Source organism: Fusarium musae, chromosome 4 (genome assembly GCF_019915245.1).
Source record: "Fusarium musae strain F31 chromosome 4, whole genome shotgun sequence".
In the NCBI taxonomy this organism is placed as follows: Eukaryota; Fungi; Ascomycota; class Sordariomycetes; order Hypocreales; family Nectriaceae; genus Fusarium; species Fusarium musae.
This window is the reverse complement of record NC_058390.1, coordinates 2,154,536-2,174,296: the sequence shown is the minus strand read 5'-3', so window position 1 is coordinate 2,174,296 and position 19,761 is coordinate 2,154,536. Positions and strand designations below refer to the sequence as shown.

The window sequence follows — 19,761 nt, the reverse complement described above, 5'->3', positions numbered from 1 at the left end:
TTTCAGTCGTCTTTCGCTTTTCCGCCCTTTAGCCTTGTTCGGAACCTGGGCGGTGCAAGGATATTACTTAACTTTCCTCTTGACCTCCATTCCCCGATTTCTGGTCCTGTCTCATTGCAAAGAAAGAGGGCCGCACTGCAGTATCACAGGTTGGGCAGCCAAAAAGGCGTACGACAACCATCATCTCTTCCTCCGAACAGAATCAGTTGGGGAACAATGCATCTTACTTTACGACGATGAGCACCAAGACTCTGTTTTCTTTCTGCCGGTCCGCTTCCATTAAATTCGCATCCTGATTTTCCTGATACTGTCCTTTCTGTTTCTGTCATCACCGGTGCAGTCTCAGCCGCAGCCTCATCTCGTACCTGGTCAACCATTGCTCCCAGTCTTCTGTCTCATATTTTTATCGACATTTCTACCGCCTGCACTACTGGATCGGCCTTGTAACATTGACCACAGCCCATCATGACTACTACCCAAATGTCTCCTGATCTTCCCAAACCCTCGTTTGCCAAGGTAAATACCACACCGTGCTTGGCTCCTCTATAAGTGGTCCTTATTTGTCAAAGGAGCCATTCTTTTTCCTACCCGGTACTAATTCATGCTACTTGGCAGGTCGCTGCCTCCGTCTCCAAGGACTCCGCACCTCCAGCGATTCGGCGGATAGCCACACCATCTAAAGAAGGAACCATGAGCTCGACGACAATACCATCCACATCCACCGCGCCCGTAATCGCAAACGGCCGATCTGGCAAGGCTCCAGTCGCAAGGTTGCCCTCGCCGCAACGGGAATCAAATATCAACCTGACCAATATCGGAAGCGGTGAAGACAGCCTCGAGAGATCTTTAAAGGACTTGAGCCTAAGGGATAAAGCCCCTAACCTTGTCGTGAACGGTAGTGGACCTTTGGCTCCCGAGAGGCCTGCAGTCGTCGTTGGTAGAGACAGCGGATCCGACGATTCTCAACGAGCTGATTCGAGTTCCGAACTCGGAACTAAGCCTCCTAGCCTGGATGGAAAGAGCATCACTTCAGGCACAACATTTGCACTCGATGAAAAGGAATCGCTAAGACCTGACGATAGCGCCAGTGTCAAGGCCGCTGCAGAAGATGACGATGCTTTCTCTGTACGCGGTTCATTAGTTGCTGGATCTCGCATGGGCTCAGAGGTAGCCGCACGAGCTCGAATGCTTCACCTGGGCGATATTCCGGAGCGAAGGCTACCACAACCAGTTCCAGGCACCGCAGCTCAAGGAGTTCTGACTCCCCAGAGCTCATCATCTGAACAACCCCCCGGTGCACCCATGGGTACTCCTGGCTCCTCAGATGCCCTTGGTGTCATCTATCGACAGGCGCCGGATGATAAACTTCTAGAAGCCATGGCATCGCCCAAGGACAGACTCTTTCTATTACGGCTGGAGAAACAGGTCATTGATTTTGTGCAGGATTCCAAGTATGTATATGATCACAAATTCATTCATTTTGCACTAACCATCTTTTTTTCTTAGAGAGCCCTACATGGACCTTCCACCGTCCAACTCGTTCTGCAGAATGCTAACACATAAGCTGGCGGACTACTACCATATGACACATTCATTTGAGCCTCACGTGGGGTCTGTACGAATATTCAGGACGCCATTTTGTCGAGTTCCCACCTCATTGGCACTTATCAACCCCAGCCCTACTGTGCCAAATAGCAGCACTCCGCCTCCTGTTGTTCTACCCAAGAAGATTATGCGACGCGGCCAAGATAGTGAAGGTGGCCCAAGTGCTAGCCCCTCGAAGCCAACTTCTGAGACAGGCAGTGATGCTAAGGATAAGCCCGCGGCGAACCAGAAGTACGTACGAGTCCATGATGTGTTAACAGTCACTCGAGCTCACCTGCTTTAGACTTACTAGGGAAGAGCGAGAAGAGCAGTATAAATTGGCACGTGAGCGCATTTTTGGTAACTCAGAAGACAGTGTCACGGGTAAGTAATGAAGCAATGCCAGTGAGGAACACTTTTTGACAGGAAAAATAGAAGAGGGCGACAATGGCGTTTCAAGAGCCAGTTCAGTGTCTGCCAAGGACAAGTCCAATATCGGAAAACGAGGTAAAACTGGTAAACAACGACGTGATGATTCGGACAGCTTCGATTCACGACATCAGTACACGCCCTATTGGGGACCTCAGCAACAGACTTGGATATCCCAACCGCAGTACATGCCGCCCCCCAATACTCAATACGGCGCACAAGCACCACCAGGGCCAGTATACCCAGGTCAAGTCGCACCTGTCTACACACATCAGGGTCCCGGATACCCTGCGATGCCAGCTATGCCACCAAATCAGGCATATCCTCAGTACTCAGCCCCTCCGGTAAGTTCCATATGAGAACAACATGAGCAGAATAGCGACTGATCTGTCCCACTAGTATGCCCCTCAAGCCGCCCAACAGCGCTATCCTTCTGGTGGAAGCCCTATGACTAACTACGGTGCACCTGTTCCTCCGGTTGGCCCGCAGCAACCTGGTTGGCAACCGGGCCTTGCTCCTCCTACTCAATACCAGGCGAGGGGAGGCACCCCAACCGGTCCTCAAGGGCATATGGGAATCCCTTATGCATACGGGCAGCTCCCAGCAAATATCAACCCCCATGATCCCAAGAGCCAGCACCCAATTCCCGGTAGTTATAATCGCAACCACGCCTTCAACCCAAAGACACAATCGTTTGTGCCTGGTGGTGGGGGTGGCATGGCTCCTGTCCAGCCTCCACAGCCGCCATTCACCGCTCCCGGATCCCATCATGGCAGTCCTCAAGTTGGCTCACCTCATCTAGCCTATCCTGGCGGTTATCAACAGCCAATGTCTCAGCCTTATGGGGGCGGATATGGTATGGTAAGGCAGGGGTCTAGCAACTCGATGCCTGCATATTCTTCTCCTCGCGTTGCTCATATCCAACACGCACCGCCGCCGCCGCCGCCTGTAATGCCGCAGAACCCCCCACACATGGCTCCCCAGCCTCTGCCCCCTCATTATAGTATCCCCAATCGACCTAACATCCCACAAGTACCTAGCCAGCCCTTCTCGCATTTGCCAACATATGGCAACCCCGCCACTCTACCCCAGAAACCAGCTACTGGAATTTAAACATTGTCATTGTAAAAAAGGGGGGAGCATGACGTGGTGTTTACAAATTGGGAGAACCACAAGGCGTACACGGTATATTAAGCATCTTGGCGTTATCGGTGGACAGGATGGACGACATGAATTTGTAGGCCAAGGGCCAATTTACTAGACGAGTTCAATACCACTTTGATATAATTCTTGGCGATGAAGATAAAACCAATGGCCTGGCGGAGAAGAAGATAGTTTTATATGACGATTGAATTCGATTCTATGGCCAGGAATGCCAGAATTTTCATGCCTACCACAACGCCATGATTTTATTGAAACAATTGACCCATGCTTCATCTCACATCCATGCATGCCAGGGGGAGATATCCTAGACTTTCCTTGTCTTCGGGACATCGCCTTGCTCTAACCTGGACTCCAATATCTAGTTCCCATTTCTTCTTTTCACGAAACCTCTCTACTCAGCAGGCTCCCGAGGTTCCCTTGGCTCTCGGGGTTCACGCTGCTGGCCACCACCTCGGCCACCACCTCGGCCCCCTCGCTTGCCTCCCTGTCGGCCACCCTTGTCCTCCGATTTGCCCTCACCCTCCTTCTCGTTGCTGGTCAGGTTGGCAACAGCCAACCGCTGTGACAGGTCGATCTGAGTGCGAATAGTGTTGGCCAAGTAGCTGACCATGAGAACGTCTTGAATGTGGTTGTTGAAATCATGCTCGATCTGAGAAGGATCAACCTTGGGGGCGAGAGACAGAGCGTTGAGAAGGTATTGGGCAACAGTGTTGTTGGGTTCCTCGTCCTCATCCAGAACTCCGTTAATCCACTCACTCGCTCTGTCGAGAAGGCTGATGGTCTGCTCAATTGATCGACCGAGACCCTCAATGTCAGAGACAAGAGGTGCTGTTCGAGACTCAGCGTCCTTTGCGCTGGCGATAGCCTCGAGAGCACTTCGGTCGGCGTCGCCGTAGAGAATCTTGTGGGGGACCTGGATGAAAAGGCAACTGTCGGCAGCACGCTCAGCGTTCACGGCAACGGGAGCGCTGATATAGCATCGAGATTGTATGTCCTCGCCAGGCTCGGTAGAAATGGTCATGTGAATGGCGGGGTGGGGGAATGTGCCGGTGTCAGGGCTACCGAAGAAGTTCTGGATAAGGGCGCTGAAGCTGTTGAGCTCATGAGAGGTGGTGTACCAGCCGAGAAGGGACTCGCCCCTGTTGGCCTTCAGGGTCAAGGCGAGCATGTTCTTCTGGTATTCGACATCGACCTCGACCTGGTCCTCTTCCTCGGTATGGGGGATAGCGAAGCACGAGCGAACCTCGACTTCGGTGCCATCTTCAGATCGGGTGCCGACAAGGGCGCCAATAACTCTGGTAGATTGCGTATCTCGGATGTCTCGTCGAACGGCGTGGTCGAGGATAGAGAGGACAGCCTGTTGGGCAGAGGGCAGATCATGTTAGCCAAAGTATATTCCCTTTGACGAATGTTCTGATCTCAGGATAGAACACAGATAGTCAACCGGAGGGGGGGTCATCGCAATCGTACCTGAGGCTGGATGTTGACAGTGAGCGGGGCAAGGTTAGTCTGGATGCCCACGGTGTTGGGCGCCAGAGGCCTCGCCAGGTGAATGAAGCTCTCAGAAGCAGCAGCGGCCATAGTGGGCAACTTTGAAGCTGAAGCTATTGGGAGAGGAGTGTAGATGTCTGCGGAGAAATGGGTGAGCCGGGCCGGGTCGTCTTGGGTCACTCTCGCGAACCTGTCCTATAACAAATTTCGCCGATTTTGAAGAATTGCAGGTTTGGCGGGACGCCGCTGGGGTTGTGCGCGCTAAGATATGCGATAAGACTGTTCGTGGCGTTTGCGCTGAGAACCCCACCAAGCCGTGGCTTGACAATGCAAGGCTGAAGGTAGCCTCATAACTTTTTTTAACCATTTTTTTGTTTGACGCCGACAGGCTCTTCGGCGCAACTTGACCGAACTCTTGACATTTTATAACGTTCCAACAAATTGAAATCTGCTGGTAAACAGGATAATGCCGCCGCGCGGAAGAGGTGGAAACTTTAGAGGCCGTGGTGGTCGTGGCAGAGGAAGAGGTGGCCGAGGAGGTAAAGCGACAAGCCGATTTGGACCCAACCGAAGATTCGACGGAACTCGACTTGCCGACAATGATGAGTATGGGCATAGATATAACTGGTGACTGGGAAGTTCACTGACGCATGGTAGATCCGAAAGTTCTGGGTCAGAGTCGGAATCTGCGCCTGAAGACACAGTCATGGAGGACATCGATTCAGATGACGACGATGATGAACATACAACATCGTCAAAGCCATACATGGCCCTTCTTCAGAGTTTCAATAACGAGAGCAGTGCCCCAGATGCAAAACGACGAAAATTGAACCACAAAAATTCCACTCAATCTCAACCTGAACAAGACTCCTCTAGGGAAGAATCACACGCAGACGACGACACTGAAAAAGATATCGATCGTGCTGAGGACGAGGCAGAAGAAGAAGTCGAAGAGAAATTGGATGATGATGAAGATTCGGAAGACGAAGAAAACCCAACAGATCCCTTCGACGTGCATTTTGCGCACCCCAACGACGATACCGTCTCTCAGAGAGTCAAGTCCGTACAAAACAACGATTGGGCAACGAAACGAGCATTACTACAAAATATGAGAGCAACTATTTTGTGCCCAGGGTCGGATACAGGGTCTGAAATACCAAAACCCATTGCTGGCTTGGATGGCCTACAGCTCAAGCAGAAGCTTAGAGAGACTTCCACTCGTAAGATTGGAGACTTCGATGCTCTCCAGCGCAACTTGGGCCCTTTGATCTTCAATTATTACGATGTACTGTTTTGCGATCGAACAGTAAGGAACTCAGACTCATTGCGAGAATTGGCATGTCTACATGCTCTCAACCATGTCTTCAAGTGAGTCGATCAATTTGACATTTCATATAATCCCCAGTCGCTAATCAAAGAAGAACTCGAGACCGTGTTATCAAGAATAACTATAAATTGGCCAAGGAGGGCCAAGATGCCGACCTAGAATTACGAGATCAAGGCTTTACCCGTCCCAAGGTGCTCTTCCTCTTACCAACACGTAACTCAGCTCTTCGGATGGTGAACATGATCCGTGATATCTGTCAGCCAGATCAGCAAGAGAACCGCAAGCGATTTGACGATGGATATGTCGACAAAGAGGCCAAGTTTGGCGCCGATAGACCGGCTGACTTCAAGGATCTTTTTGAGGGAAGCGATGATGACATGTTCCGTCTGGGCATGAAGTTCACTCGCAAGACAATCAAATACTTTGCGCAATTCTACAACTCAGACATACTCTTCGCCAGTCCTCTCGGCCTTCGTATGGCTATCGGCTCTGAGGAAGACAAGAAGCTTGACTTTGACTTCCTGAGCTCTATTGAGATGGTCATTGTCGATCAAGCGGATGCACTTCTCATGCAAAATTGGGAGCACGTCGAATTCATCTTTGAACACATGAACCTCCAGCCCAAGGATGCACACGGTTGCGATTTTAGTCGTGTTAGAAACTGGTATTTGGAAGACTGGGCAAAATATTTCAGACAGACTATCATCATGTCTGCCTTCAACACCCCCGAGCTGTCCGAGCTTCTTCGATTACACTGTCACAACTGGACTGGAAAAGTCCGGCTGCAGCCCGAGTACCCAGGCATGTTGTCGCACCTTGGTATCAAGGCGAAGCAAACCTTCTCTAGGTTCCAGTCCAGTTCGGTCGATAAGGATCCTGATGCACGATTTGAGTATTTCACTTCTGCCATTGTTCCCTCACTTGCAAAGCGGGCAAAGGATGCGACGGGAACACTTATTTTTATCCCCTCCTATCTGGACTTTGTCCGAGTGAGGAATTACTTTGCGACGTCAAGCGCGGTCGAAAACGTCACCTTCGGCGCCATCTCCGAATATGCAGACGTACCAGAAGCCTCGCGGGCGCGGTCACATTTCCTCAACGGGCGCCATCGCGTTCTGCTCTACACTGAGCGAGCGCATCATTTCCGACGATATCAGTTCCGTGGTGTGCAGCGAGTCATATTCTACGGATTACCTGACAACCCCATCTTCTACACTGAAATTGCGGGTGGGTATCTTAGCAAGAGTGAGCAGGATCTCAGACTTGAACCTGGTCAGGGAACTGTCAAGGTTGTGTTTTCAAAGTACGATGTGATGAAGTTGGAACGGATCGTGGGTTCCAAGAGAGTTGGTAAGATGATTCAGGATCGCGGCGATACCTTTGAATTCATTTAGATGCATCTTGTGTCAGGGAGCATAATTGTATGGTTGAAAGGTTATTAGAGCCAGGACAGCGTATCAAGTGCGCCTTTTTGAAAGCACCATGGTTTGGCAAAAAAGACAATCATGTCGTGATGCAAATAATTTATACAGATTTTGTACAGAGTCTGGCCCCCTTCGTAATATGATATACATGTCGCTTCTATGGCGAGTTCTTCCGTTGCGCCGCCTTTCTCACTGACTCCGGTACGATGCCAGCGGCCATTTCCTTTGCCCGCTCAGCATTCTTGTCTGCCGCCTTCTCGGCCTCAACTTCGGCCAAACTACTCTCATCCCGTGATGGTCCAGTCTTCTCACCAGTCTTCAAGATCATAAACCTCCGCACCATCTCCTCAAACGGCACCTCGCCGCGGAACTGTGTGACTTTCTTGATGTTGGTTCTGGTGACAGGAGTATGCTCTTGCCCCAGCATTCGGTCGCGGGCAACTGTCTTGGCAGTCATCATGAACCGTGAGTCCTTTGGGCCGTCGACGAATTCAAGGATGGCGCTCTCGCCCTGATCATATGTGTTCTTTGACTCGGTGCGCACGACGCGAGTATAGCCTCCCTCTCGGGTCAAGTATCGATTTCGCAGCTCGCCCAGCAGTTTAGGTAGGGTTGTGGTGGGTGTCTAGCGAAGAACCTTACTGTTAGCATGGCTTCTCTGAATAAGCCCCTGTGGTATACATACATATAGGATACCCTGTGCTGATCTCCGTGCAGGCTCGTTGTCCCTCTTCGCCAGTGTGATGAGCTTCTCTGCCATGCGCTGGGCTTCCTTTGCCTTGGCGTAAGTTGTGTGGATATGTTCGTTTTGGACGAGCTGAGTAACCAGACCGCGCAGCAGGGCCACACGGGCTGCTGAATTGCGACTCAGATGTCGGTACTTGACAGTACCACCAGCCATTGTGACGGATGGTTATAGCGGTAGCTGGCCGGGGAAAGGTAAAAGCGGTGCTCGAATTATTAAAAGGTTTGTTCGATGGTTCGTCGCTTTGCACGTGGGCAGCTCTAAATCCGTCCAAGATACGGACGGTATCTTGGTGGTCAGTTTTTGGTGGAGGGAAATTTTTGGTTGGGCCTTTTTCGGAGCCGGCTTGTCTTGTCCGCCGACAGAGCCTTTGCACTACGTCAACCCACCACCAACAGAACCTCTTCAACAGCTCTCCAAAGGGGAAATCGCACGCGTCACGAGGGCAATTGGGCTCGCGCACGCTATGAAACTCTGTATCTAAGCTTCATTCGACCCTCACTCCCGGATTGGTCGTCTCTGATACATCAAGAACCCGGCAAATTACCGCATCTCAGTCAACCGGGCAAAGGCTCTACATCATGGGCTTCACCACCGGTTTTGTACGCAACTCGATGAGCCATGCATGAGATTGTATGCTAACTTCGACTATTAGACCGGCGGCGTCACTCTCACCCTCTCCCTCGCCTACCTCTCTGTGCTTGCTCACCAGCGCACCCGTGAGCAACAAGGCTCTGCCCTTCGCGCACAAGCTCTCGCCATCCAAGGGTTGATCGATCCTCTTCCCCCCCTGCCTCCGCCCACACGGTCTGAAGTCGCCGCTGCTCAGAGGGCTCAAACCGTTGAGATTGCCAAGGATCGATGGAACACCGAAGTTGAAAACGCCGTGCGATGGGTGCAGCACACTGACTGGGTTCAAGTGCGCGAAGGCCTCGAAGATACTGCCTCACGGCTATGGGCCCGAGCCTTTGGTGTTAGCCCCTCGGAAGCTGTTGGCGAGGCCGGAAGAAAGGTTGCGGAGGCTGAGCGGCAGGCCAAGCCCATCGTAAAACAGGGGGCTGCTAAGCTTGGTGATGCTAGCGGAAAGGTAGCGGCAGCGGCCAAAAGCGCTTTCCAGAAGGCCAAGGCCGAGAGCAAGGATTTCGCCAGTGTTGTTCTGGATCACAGCAAGGATAAGGAGAATGTCGATATTGCTCAGGAGGACGGTACTCTTTCAGCATTGACTCCCGTGGAGAGGGCGCTTCAGCAACGATTCGGCAAACCCGAGGACAAAGTGAACAAGACAGTTGAAGAGGCGCTGAATGACAGATACAAGCCCATGGACGCGAGGGATAACACTCAATTGAGAGGAGTCTAAAGGAAAGTCGTTGAACAAAAGGTTGGCTGGTTGACGATGAGTGGGTGAACGGTGTGAATATTTGTTGTACATTGCTACCTGTACCACCATTTCTTAGAGTCACTCGAATAGAAACCAGGCTTAGAAATGCTTGGTATGATAAACTGAGTTGTTGCGTCAAGTGAGTAATGTGACAAAAGCTACTGACCACCTCTCAATGCGAACTACCTTTATACAGACCCCCCTTACTTGCAAACAACTCCTCTTTCTATGCGGTTAATTGCGGCTTTCCCTTTACACATACCAACAGTCATATATTAACACTGAACTTTTGAATGAAGGATCAATGACTGGCGATGACTCCAAAGGAGCGACAAGCAACTGCAAAAGCCATGGCAGTAAACGCCAGCATAGCAGCAGTCATGCCGAGGGCCACCACAACAAAAGTCATCATGATAAGAGCAGTAGGCCGGATGCAGGCACCATGGCCACCGAGGACTTATACGGCATTGAGTCGGGGGCAACGAAAAAGAAGAAGCGCCGTCATCGTCATCCCAAGCCTAATCCGAGACTCCCAACTGACTTCCTTGCCCTTCTGTCCTGGGATTCTTGGCTCCCGTGGCCAATTGATTCCAAGAAAACCCATATGGGCAAGACATCGCGCAAGCATAAGAGGTCTAGGAAGAGAACATCTCACTCGGGCACCTCACACCGTGTGCAATCTTGGGTTCAGGAGGTGACTTCTCAAGTGACGCTCTCCGAGCCCCCAATACCGCCAACTGTGCCATCTCTAGCACCATCAACCCCCCCTTCACATCCAGTTTCGTCATCCCCCGGGCACCAGCAGGGAGCAGAGGTCGAAGCGGCTGAAGAGGCTGAAGAGGCTGCTTCGAATAGCGGTAAGAATATGGTTAGAGGTGCACCCCCATCATGTAATACTAACTTTAGTGAAAAGGGCGGACCAAAAAATAACTCAGCACCAGTGCCATTGACTCTAGGAGCGCACAACGGCTTGCAGGTCAAATGGTGGTCTCAAACCATGGGCCTAGCTCCTGATAGAAAGAAATGGGACCTCGAAGTGTCTTCTGATGCCCAGGATGATATGGATGTGATAAAGTTCGGAGAAACGACCTTACAGCTGATCCTTTTGATGACAGGACTTGCCTATGCGAGAGAAGGGTGTTTTTGGATATAAGTTAGTAGACATAAAAGACTGTTACAGTTATTTTTGATCAGTAATATTATGTTACTCTAATATAAGTAAGGTAGTCGGATATTAGGGGTAATAAAATAAAGTAGATACTCTTTTCTACCTTTAAACAGATATCTAACCTCCCCTTCCCGCTACTAATGATATACCGGATAACGCTGATCTAACTTTAGGTAAAAGTATCATTCATGGCTTTGCTGGTTGATGCCTCAGGTAAACGGCCGCAACGGACCTACCTAGGTAAGGTACCTCACCTTCTGACATGAGGTATGTGTTTTTTAGGTATTCTCAGATATTTGCTTGTCTTTGTGCTTCATCCATTACTCACCAATAACATGCTTTTCGGCACACAGAGAACCGGCCTTGACGTGCTGTTGGAGCGTCCACGCCCCAACAAATGGCAACAGTTCTGGTCCAAGCCGTACATCTTTCTTGCACATTTCTTCTACTCTCTTCGCCAGATTACCCACGAGCCTCTCGCAAATCCCATTTCTATTGTGTGCATATCAGACACGCACAATTCTCAACCTCGTCTACCATTTGGAGATGTACTCATTCACGCCGGAGATCTTACATAGTCAGGGTCATTAGGAGAGCTAAAGGCTACCATCGCTTGGCTCAACTCTCAACCACACACACACACACACAAGATAATCGTGGCAGGAAACCACGACATACTGCTCGATAAAGGCTGTGAGCTTCGAGAGGAATCAACGGCTGAAAGACAAGGTCTAGATTGGGGAGGTTGTATTTATCTTCAGAATGAGACTACAACTATCACCTGCAGCAACGGCCGAAACCTAAAGATACATGGAAGTCCTCTATCACCTCGCCACGGGAATTGGGCATTCCAATACTCGCGGAGCCAAGATGCTTGGTCAAATACTGCTCCGAACGGTATTGACGTTCTCGTCACTCACGGCCCTCCTTTCGCTCATCTCGATCTAAACCTCTGGTGCCATTATCTTCTCAAAGAGTTATGGCGCATCCGTCCTTTGCTGCATGTTTTCGGGCATGTACATGAAGGATATGGTCAGGAAACTGTGTTTTTTGATAGATAACAGAAGACATATGAGAAGGCTTTATGTGACGAGACCTTCTGGAGCTTAATGAAGGTATTCAAGGAGTTTTTAAGGTCTCTCCTAATGAGAAAGAAGCCAGCGATGACGAGTTGTCAACTTGTGAACCCAGCAATGGTCGGTGGGCTTAGGAATGAAGAGAAGAGAAACCCGATCCAAATCATTATTTAATTATCTTGTCAAAATGACTAGGAGAGTACTTAAATATCTTGGGCTCAGTTCTAACAAAGGCCACATGCAGCCCAGAAACAATTAGACTCATAGCCAGAAACTCAGCGCTTCGGGGCCCGACCTTCGGCTTTTCAGCAGAAGAGGTTTGGATGGCGGCTTGGTCATCTAGACGACGTACAGCCATGGCCCAGGGTGGTTGAAGTTCAAGAAACCCTTCACGGGTAGTTCCAACTCAGCTTCTACGCCGGCGATGATTGCAGGACGACACCGTGGTAAGCCTCTTCCGATACGTCGGCTGAAGGCCGGCCTTTGCGAGGCAGATCGCATAGCGGGCTGGGTCCGCATCTTGGGAATGCCAAGATGGACGAAGTTCTCCGGGCCATTAACGATTTATATGCGAAATCCTCTAGAATCAGGGCTCCTATCACCTGAAGATTTGCAAACTGATAAAGCTAACGGTGATGATATTGACACAATGAAGCTTTGCTCTCTAAGGAGCAATGAATGTAAATTATACTAGACTTTAGAGATGCCTGGATACATCTTTCGAGGCTGACTTAGAAACGATAAAAAAGGAAATTCTAAAACTCAGAGATGAAATTAACGCACAGGCAGAGGACACTGAGAAGCATCGCTTATTCATGAGAAAGTAGTCCACCTATGATTCCACGATCCGAGGAGATACCAAACATTGGATCACGCGATCAGGAGCTCGCTCAGGAATACGGCTGCGAGTTGACCTTGATGATAAAATAAATATTTAGGCGATTTAGTCTAAGTTTAGGGGGCTCTTTGCTAAGTTTATTTTAGTACCCTCTTCCCAAGTCTTAAGCTACCTTAGCTCCCCAAGAACTAGGTATATATGGCATGTCTTTGCGGTGACATCTCCGGAAAACCCCCCACTTGTTCCGGCCTAGGTACCGGCAACGGCCTGAATGATGGGGGCATGGACGGAATTAGAAAAGTCGGGACCGTTATTGGCTTGCGGGGTTGAGGGCTCGGCTGGCAGTTTTCCACGGCTTCTCCTCTTAAAAATGAGTCAATGGATTGATCTAGGCAATGGGTCTATGGAAGGCTTTAGACAAGTTCCCGGACATATATTTCAGAGATTCATCAAACTTGAGACTATCATCTGGCGGCAATTGGTCGAATTGTCTTACCCATCAGAACGGCCACTCCGAATCTACCTTTGTAAGAAGAAGAAAGAAAACCCGGGTCTCTCTGCTGGTTCGATGGCAGTGAAGCGAGGTCGGCAGTCGCCGGCGCAGCTCAGCTAAGACAGTTGAGGAAATTTTCCAGTGGCAAGCGCATGCGATTGGACAATAAAATGGAGTCAGTGGGTGATCGTACCTTCTGATTGGATGGGCCACAGACTTTCCGAACTTGACCGATCACGCCGCGTGCACATGCGCAAGACGGAAATCGCTGACGGGCTCAGTTATACCAACGCTCTCATTGGCAATTGCTGTTCTATCTAAGATTCTGGTCCCCGACGCTCAACCTTTATCATCTCTTCTCCCCAACGGTCAACTTACACCTCTTGTCTTGCTCTACTCCTTCACTTCAAGTCCTCTCGATACCCCTTGTCTCGCTGTTCGTGATTTGCGTTGTTTCGTCTTCCAATTGTCATCCTTCCGACCTGTTCCGCTCATCACAAGGACCCCCAGTTAACCGTCCGTTGAATTTTTGGCCACCTTACGCCCGAGGCCCGCCATCTATCTGTTTCGCCCTGAAACTTTGGCCGCTCTTCATCCTTTCAAGATCAACCATCGTCTCTCCAAAACACCATCAACCGTAGTCGACATCATGTCTTTCTCCAGCCTTGTTCAAGACTTGAGCCTTCGCGACTCCAATGGCGCTCGCCGCCCTCAGATCCCCGGTCCCCGCTCTTCCGTCTCGACTCTCGATGACCGAGCTTCACACGTCTCGCGTGCTATGTCCTACACCAGCACTGCTGCCACCAGCGTTAGCATTTCCGGCGACATTTCAAGCCAGCTTCATGGTGGCTACTTCCACCCTCTAGCCCGTTCATGGCAGGCCGAGCGTCAACTCACAAAGGTATGGAGCGTAATTGAGCCCTTAGTAATTGAGGCCGAGGTGTCTAACATGATGTATTTAGTCCATGCTCATCTACCCTCTCTTCGTCACCGATGGTGAAGGCGACATGATTCTCGTTCCTTCTCTACCTGGCCAGCACCAGCTTAGCTGTGACAAGCTGATTCCGTTCCTCGAGCCTCTCGTTCACAAAGGCCTCCGCTCTGTTATGCTCTTCGGTGTCCCCATGCAAACTGGCACAAAGGACGCGCTAGGTACCGCCGCCGACGATCCCGAAGGACCTGTCATCAAGGCCATCCAAATCATTCGCCGCCGTTTCCCACAGCTCTTCATCTGCTGTGATGTCTGTCTTTGCGAATACACTTCTCATGGCCACTGCGGTATTCTCCGTGATGATGGCAGTCTGAACAACCAGTTGTCTGTCGACCGTATCTCTGATGTCGCCATCGCTTATGCTAAGGCTGGTGCTCACTGCGTGGCTCCTTCAGACATGAACGACGGCCGCATTCGCGCCATCAAGCTTAAACTGATTGAGGAGGGAATTGCCCACAAGACAGTTCTTATGTCGTACTCGGCCAAGTTCTCAGGCTGCTTGTATGGCCCCTTCCGAGATGCCGCCGGTTCAGCACCTTCATTTGGTGACCGCAAGTGCTACCAGCTTCCTCCTGGTGGTCGTGGCCTCGCACGACGTGCCATTGTGCGAGATATCAACGAGGGAGCCGATATTATCATGGTGAAGCCTGCTAGTCAGTATCTGGACATTATCAGTGATGCCAAGGACCTGGGTAAAGATCTTCCCGTGGCTGCATACCAGGTCAGTGGCGAGTATGCCATGATACATGCCGGAGCCAAGGCTGGAGTCTTCGATCTCAAGGCTATGGCTTTCGAGTCAACAGAAGGCATTCTTCGAGCTGGCGCTACTATTGTGGTCAGCTACTTCACCCCTGACTTCCTCGACTGGCTCGAAAACTAGGGTTTGCAAATTATACATGATATACACTGAGATTTATTTCAAGGCGTTGGCAGGTGTTTGGGACGAAAATATGGGCGTTTCATAAATGAAGAAAGGGAGCAAGGGATTTGATTATATTATGTCAAAAAGGACTATACGATTGGAAGCAAGAATCACTCGCTAATGAAAAACAATATATACATACGAACTTGGTGTTAAAATATCGAATTTGTGTCACTGGTGCTTGTTATACATGACGACACCCATGATCTCAGCAACTTTCAACAAATGTAGCTAGGTAATGGATTGACAGCAGTGCAGGCTCGTTGAAGATGAAATACAGATTGTATAGCGCGGTGGGCCATGACAAGGAAACGAAGCGTATCTGCCAGGCTTGACCAGTGCCACTGAGATTCGGATTTGGGCGAATGACAAGCACAGATGACGTGTCGTTCGTTCAACTCATATCCAAGATGAGGTCGACGAGAAACTAGATGGCTGGCAATGAAGCGGGATAGTGATAGTCGTGTCGATCACAGCACACCTTGAGGCTTGGGGCCATGAGGCATGAGCAGAAGCAGGTCCACAGGGCGATCCTACAAGATTAGTATCCGTAGATGCGAGACAGGACCTGGCAAGCTTATATGTTTTACGGCACGAGGTAGCGAGGGTTGGTACCTTATGATCAGTTACTTAGGTACTTACAGTATTTTGCAGAGTGAAGCACATATGGAATGATCAATACTGAGGTATACAGTGCATAGCACCTCATGCGTGAATTCAAAAATACGGTATCAAGATGCAACATGAACGCTGTCTGTCTATTCGCTAGCCCCTATCGTCTACGTTGGAAATCTGGGTCCTCTTGTTTTTGTCGTCGTCAGCTGTGAGCTCATGATGCGCCGTGTTGACGCACCGGTAGCCCTCTCTCTCTTCCCTGAAGCAAAGCCAAGTTTTTCTCCACATGAGAGTTCAGTTATCGTGTCAGAGAGAGCGAAGAGGGAAACAAGCTTTATTGTTAGTTTCATGTTGACAATTGAGATCGGTCCCAGAGAAGAGGATGTGAGATCGAAGTCTGGACGAACCAACAAGTTTGCCAAGTATTGATCGACTATGCGCCATGCTAGTATCCTCAATGATCTCTCGGTTCACATAGAGCTTGACTCAGCTCGCCGCATGAGTTATGCTAGAGGTTATACATAATTAGCTCTTTACGGTTTACTAGGATGGTGTTATGTTTGAGTTACGCTTCACCGGGAATTTAGTCGAGCTGTAACGCCGGGAATACTACCTTGTATGCGGCCGACCGTTCGTCTTAGATGGCAGCTTGAAGTGGTGCAGACGATAGATGATGATGGGCCGTGTGCTCATCAGGACGGATTTCCCATCTTGCAAAACCGAGGATGTGCTGTTCCTCAATGGCTCTGTCGTAAAGTCGAAGCCGGTTAGCCGTGTCAAACATTTACATGTAACCCTTGAAGCTGTGTACTGTTCAGATGAGACAATATCTGGTGCACTGTTGAATGCCTGCACCAGATTCCAGGTCTCCATAGCAGTTAAAGGGTATGGGAGGCTATAGTACCTCACGTACGCGCGTTTCTAAGGGAGCATCCCAGTATCTGGAACCCTACATGTCGTAAATAATTGGGCCTGCAGGGACATTATCATATTTGTGTGGTGGGTCCATGTTGAGGCCGGTTCAACGTCAAATGCAAATGAAGAATAATAATAGAGCCATTGGACTGATTGGAAAATATCTGAGAGCCTATAATTGCTAGAGTATGCAACAACAATCAAAGTTTATAGTATTAAGAAGTCAAGAATCATCCTACGAAAACAGGTACGTACCTAGTTAAAGTTACCTATCCAATAGATGGAAATCAAGAAACAGCTAGATTTACAGGGGTTAAAAAAAAAAACCTTGGCTTTTTCTTAGCCAATGCTTAATTACTTACCTGAACTGACACCCCAGTTTTAAAATAGATGTCTCACCTTAGGTTGGTGTGGAAAATCAAGGTACAGTACCTACTGTGTCATGGCATTATCTTTGTCAGCGGATGCCGTCGGAAACCTCTATCGTCTTTTGATACACACATGATGTTTTAGGTGTGTTTCTTTAAGCCACATTATCCATCCATCTACCTGTCTTATACAACGATAAAACGTTTTGGAATTCTACTATCACGACAATTTCTATTTCATGCTTAAACTAATATCTGAGAAAACTTGGTTATCGGCATCATATCAAGCACTTGTCATGCAATCATCAACCATCTTTTGCTATACAAACTCCACAGAGATGCTGCAGATCTCCATTCTTTGCCCCTGGTCCTGACTAGTATGCGGCTTGAACTGTCGAAGATCGGTAGTTGGTTGGGCGCAGTGTGGATATGCATTCATGGCATTTATAACCAGTGTTATACTATTATGTATGCATATGAGGAAGCGAAGCAGGGCGTTTCAAGGCGAATCAAGACGTTGAAACACAGCATGTCTCCATTGATAGACGTTTGGCTCACGGGACGGTGCAAGTTGATAGGCTCCCTCTATCCGTTTGAGTGAACAACTGGAGCTGAAGCTGGAACTGGAACTGGAACTGCAAGTGTCTGTCACTTGTATAGTAGTGATACTGTGAGATACTGTATGACCCTGACTCCCAATCCCAACCCCAACACTATGTATACCATAGTCTGCCGTTTCCCTGTTTCCTTTTCTTCTACCTCGTCGCCGCCGTCGTCGTCGCCCTTTGTTCTCTACATCAACGGCCGTGTTTCTTCAGTACCTACCTACATACAAGAGATCCCCTGGTGGCCATCTCTTGGCATCTCTAGTCCTCGCTCTCATACTCGTTTCCTCCTCCACAGCTGATCTCTCGGCAAACACTCGTCCAGTTCCTCCAGTTTTTGTTTTACTTTGGTCAAAACTGTTCCGTTTGTTTCCTTTCCTACCTACACCGGTGATTGAACGACTATCACGCTCCTTCCATTTCTGTCGTCTTCTGTTCCACGCTTTCCACTTGGCTACCCATGCCCTCTTTCCTTCCCTCTTTCCTTGCTAGGCCACTTCCTTCCTCCTGTCGTTTTCCCATCTCTACCAGACCAGGACCGTCCAAAACGTCTCTCTGGACTTCCATTTCAACCATGAGTCGTCATTCTCACTCAATACACTCACTCTCTGACGAGGAGAAGATGGGATTGCTCGACAACAGGTCTGTCTCCGACGTTGACAGTGACAGCGGTCGAGATGATCAAGACCACCATCGGCTTCACTTTGAGAAATGGGCCGGCCCCATTCTCGCTCCCGTGGACTACGTTCGTTCAACCCCTTGGAGAGTTTACCTAGTTCGCTTCGCTTGGTTCTTCGTTCCCAGTTATCTTCAGGGACGACATGCTCGGGAACAGATTCGACCGGCCAAGCTCGCTCCTACAGCCTACCTCGACGGCATGCGAGGCGTTGCCGCCCTCGTCGTCTTTTTTTGTCATTTCTTCTACCAGGCATTCGTCATCGCCAAAGGCTGGGGCTGTGACGACGCCCACTACAACATCTTGAAGCTACCAATTATTCGACTGTGGTACCAGGGTCCTCCAGCTGTCTGTCTTTTCTTTGTCATCTCGGGTTATGCCCTCTCCTATCGACCTCTCAAGCTCATCCGGGGCAGGAACACCCAGGACTTCTCGACTACCATGAGTTCTCTAGTGTTCCGACGAGGCATACGTCTATACCTTCCAACCGCTATCTCCACCCTAATGATCGTTTGCTTCATTCGCCTGGGTGTTTACGAATGGACCAGAGAGTTTGCCATGGACCGTACCTACATGAGGAACGTCAGAGAACCTCACCCCTCACGTCTCTCCACAAACTATGCCCAGTTCACAGAATGGGCAAAGGATATGTTCGATTTTGTCCATGTCTTCGGCTGGAAGACCCACGGGGGAAGTACCAGTAGGTCAAACCACCCGCTTAAATAAATCCTACTAACCATTCATCTAGACTATGACCAGCATCTGTGGACCATCCCTGTTGAGTTCCGTTGCTCGCTGTATCTCTTCCTCACCCTAATAGCCACTGCTCGACTTCGAAGTCAGTACCGATTCATCACAGTTGCCGTTATAATGCTCTTTACCTACCGAAATTCGCGTTGGGAATTTCTCATGTTCCTCTGCGGCATGGTCCTGGCTGAGATTGATCTTGTCCGCGGCGCCCACGTCTCACCTCCTGCTCTCCCCATCGAGGAGAAGACCCAGTCTAATCAACGCCGTTGGTACCAGAGCGCTTTCTGGGCAATTTTCAGTGTCGCGAGCTTATATCTTATGAGTCAACCCGATGAGGGCGGTGATCGAACTCCGGGCTGGATCTACCTTACGTCGCTGATTCCTAAGTGGTGGGCGGCCGAGAAGTACAGATACTGGCAATGTACGGGTGCTGTTATGTTTGTTCTCGCAGTGAGCCGCTCGTCTAACTGGCAGCGCGTGTTCAACTCTGCTTTCGTGCAGTACTTGGGCAAGATCTCTTATGCCCTTTATCTTATGCATGGACCCGCCATCCATGCCGTTGGATATCATTTCGAAAGATGGTCCTATAGTGTGACAGGTACTGAGGGGCACCGCTTCACTGCTGGTTTCGTCCTGAGCTCTTTCTTTGTGATTCCAACTATCTTTTGGTGGGCTGATATATTCTGGCGAGCGGTTGATATCCCAACAGTCAAATTCGCAAAATGGTGGGAAAACAAGCTTATTGTTAAGTCGGACTAGAGTTCATGGCACCAGAAGAAAACTGATTCGTGATATTCGGCGT

General features: G+C 49.7%; 8 protein-coding genes across 8 annotated transcripts; 6 read left to right on the top strand and 2 right to left on the bottom strand.

The window, feature by feature from the left end:
- Window positions 1–465: 465 nt before the first annotated feature.
- On the top strand, window positions 466–3,126 carry J7337_005614 (uncharacterized protein; the record flags this gene model as incomplete). The annotated part of the gene is made up of 6 exons (XM_044823289.1): window positions 466–516; window positions 616–1,451; window positions 1,507–1,836; window positions 1,898–1,968; window positions 2,020–2,357; window positions 2,437–3,126. 6 exons carry the CDS (start codon window positions 466–468, stop codon window positions 3,124–3,126), a joined length of 2,316 nt encoding a protein of 771 aa, XP_044681780.1.
- Window positions 3,127–3,568: 442 nt separating this feature from the next.
- On the bottom strand, window positions 3,569–4,758 carry J7337_005613 (uncharacterized protein; the record flags this gene model as incomplete). The annotated part of the gene is made up of 2 exons (XM_044823288.1): window positions 3,569–4,534; window positions 4,648–4,758. 2 exons carry the CDS (start codon window positions 4,756–4,758, stop codon window positions 3,569–3,571), a joined length of 1,077 nt encoding a protein of 358 aa, XP_044681779.1.
- A 376-nt stretch (window positions 4,759–5,134) lies between these two features.
- Window positions 5,135–7,389, top strand: UTP25 (rRNA-binding ribosome biosynthesis protein utp25; the record flags this gene model as incomplete). The annotated part of the gene is made up of 3 exons (XM_044823287.1): window positions 5,135–5,274; window positions 5,326–6,036; window positions 6,090–7,389. 3 exons carry the CDS (start codon window positions 5,135–5,137, stop codon window positions 7,387–7,389), a joined length of 2,151 nt encoding a protein of 716 aa, XP_044681778.1.
- A 187-nt stretch (window positions 7,390–7,576) lies between these two features.
- Window positions 7,577–8,320, bottom strand: J7337_005611 (uncharacterized protein; the record flags this gene model as incomplete). Its single annotated transcript, XM_044823286.1, has 2 exons — window positions 7,577–8,044; window positions 8,105–8,320. The coding sequence occupies 2 exons, from the start codon at window positions 8,318–8,320 to the stop codon at window positions 7,577–7,579; spliced, it is 684 nt and encodes a 227-aa protein (XP_044681777.1).
- Window positions 8,321–8,745: 425 nt separating this feature from the next.
- On the top strand, window positions 8,746–9,521 carry J7337_005610 (uncharacterized protein; the record flags this gene model as incomplete). Its single annotated transcript, XM_044823285.1, has 2 exons — window positions 8,746–8,766; window positions 8,820–9,521. The coding sequence occupies 2 exons, from the start codon at window positions 8,746–8,748 to the stop codon at window positions 9,519–9,521; spliced, it is 723 nt and encodes a 240-aa protein (XP_044681776.1).
- Window positions 9,522–9,984: 463 nt separating this feature from the next.
- Window positions 9,985–10,695, top strand: J7337_005609 (uncharacterized protein; the record flags this gene model as incomplete). Its single annotated transcript, XM_044823284.1, has 1 exon — window positions 9,985–10,695. One exon carries the CDS (start codon window positions 9,985–9,987, stop codon window positions 10,693–10,695), a length of 711 nt encoding a protein of 236 aa, XP_044681775.1.
- Window positions 10,696–13,766: 3,071 nt separating this feature from the next.
- Window positions 13,767–14,988, top strand: HEM2 (Aminolevulinate dehydratase; the record flags this gene model as incomplete). The annotated part of the gene is made up of 2 exons (XM_044823283.1): window positions 13,767–14,018; window positions 14,080–14,988. 2 exons carry the CDS (start codon window positions 13,767–13,769, stop codon window positions 14,986–14,988), a joined length of 1,161 nt encoding a protein of 386 aa, XP_044681774.1.
- A 3,119-nt stretch (window positions 14,989–18,107) lies between these two features.
- Window positions 18,108–19,718, top strand: J7337_005607 (uncharacterized protein; the record flags this gene model as incomplete). The annotated part of the gene is made up of 2 exons (XM_044823282.1): window positions 18,108–18,909; window positions 18,958–19,718. The coding sequence occupies 2 exons, from the start codon at window positions 18,108–18,110 to the stop codon at window positions 19,716–19,718; spliced, it is 1,563 nt and encodes a 520-aa protein (XP_044681773.1).
- Between the last annotated feature and the right edge of the window lie 43 nt (window positions 19,719–19,761).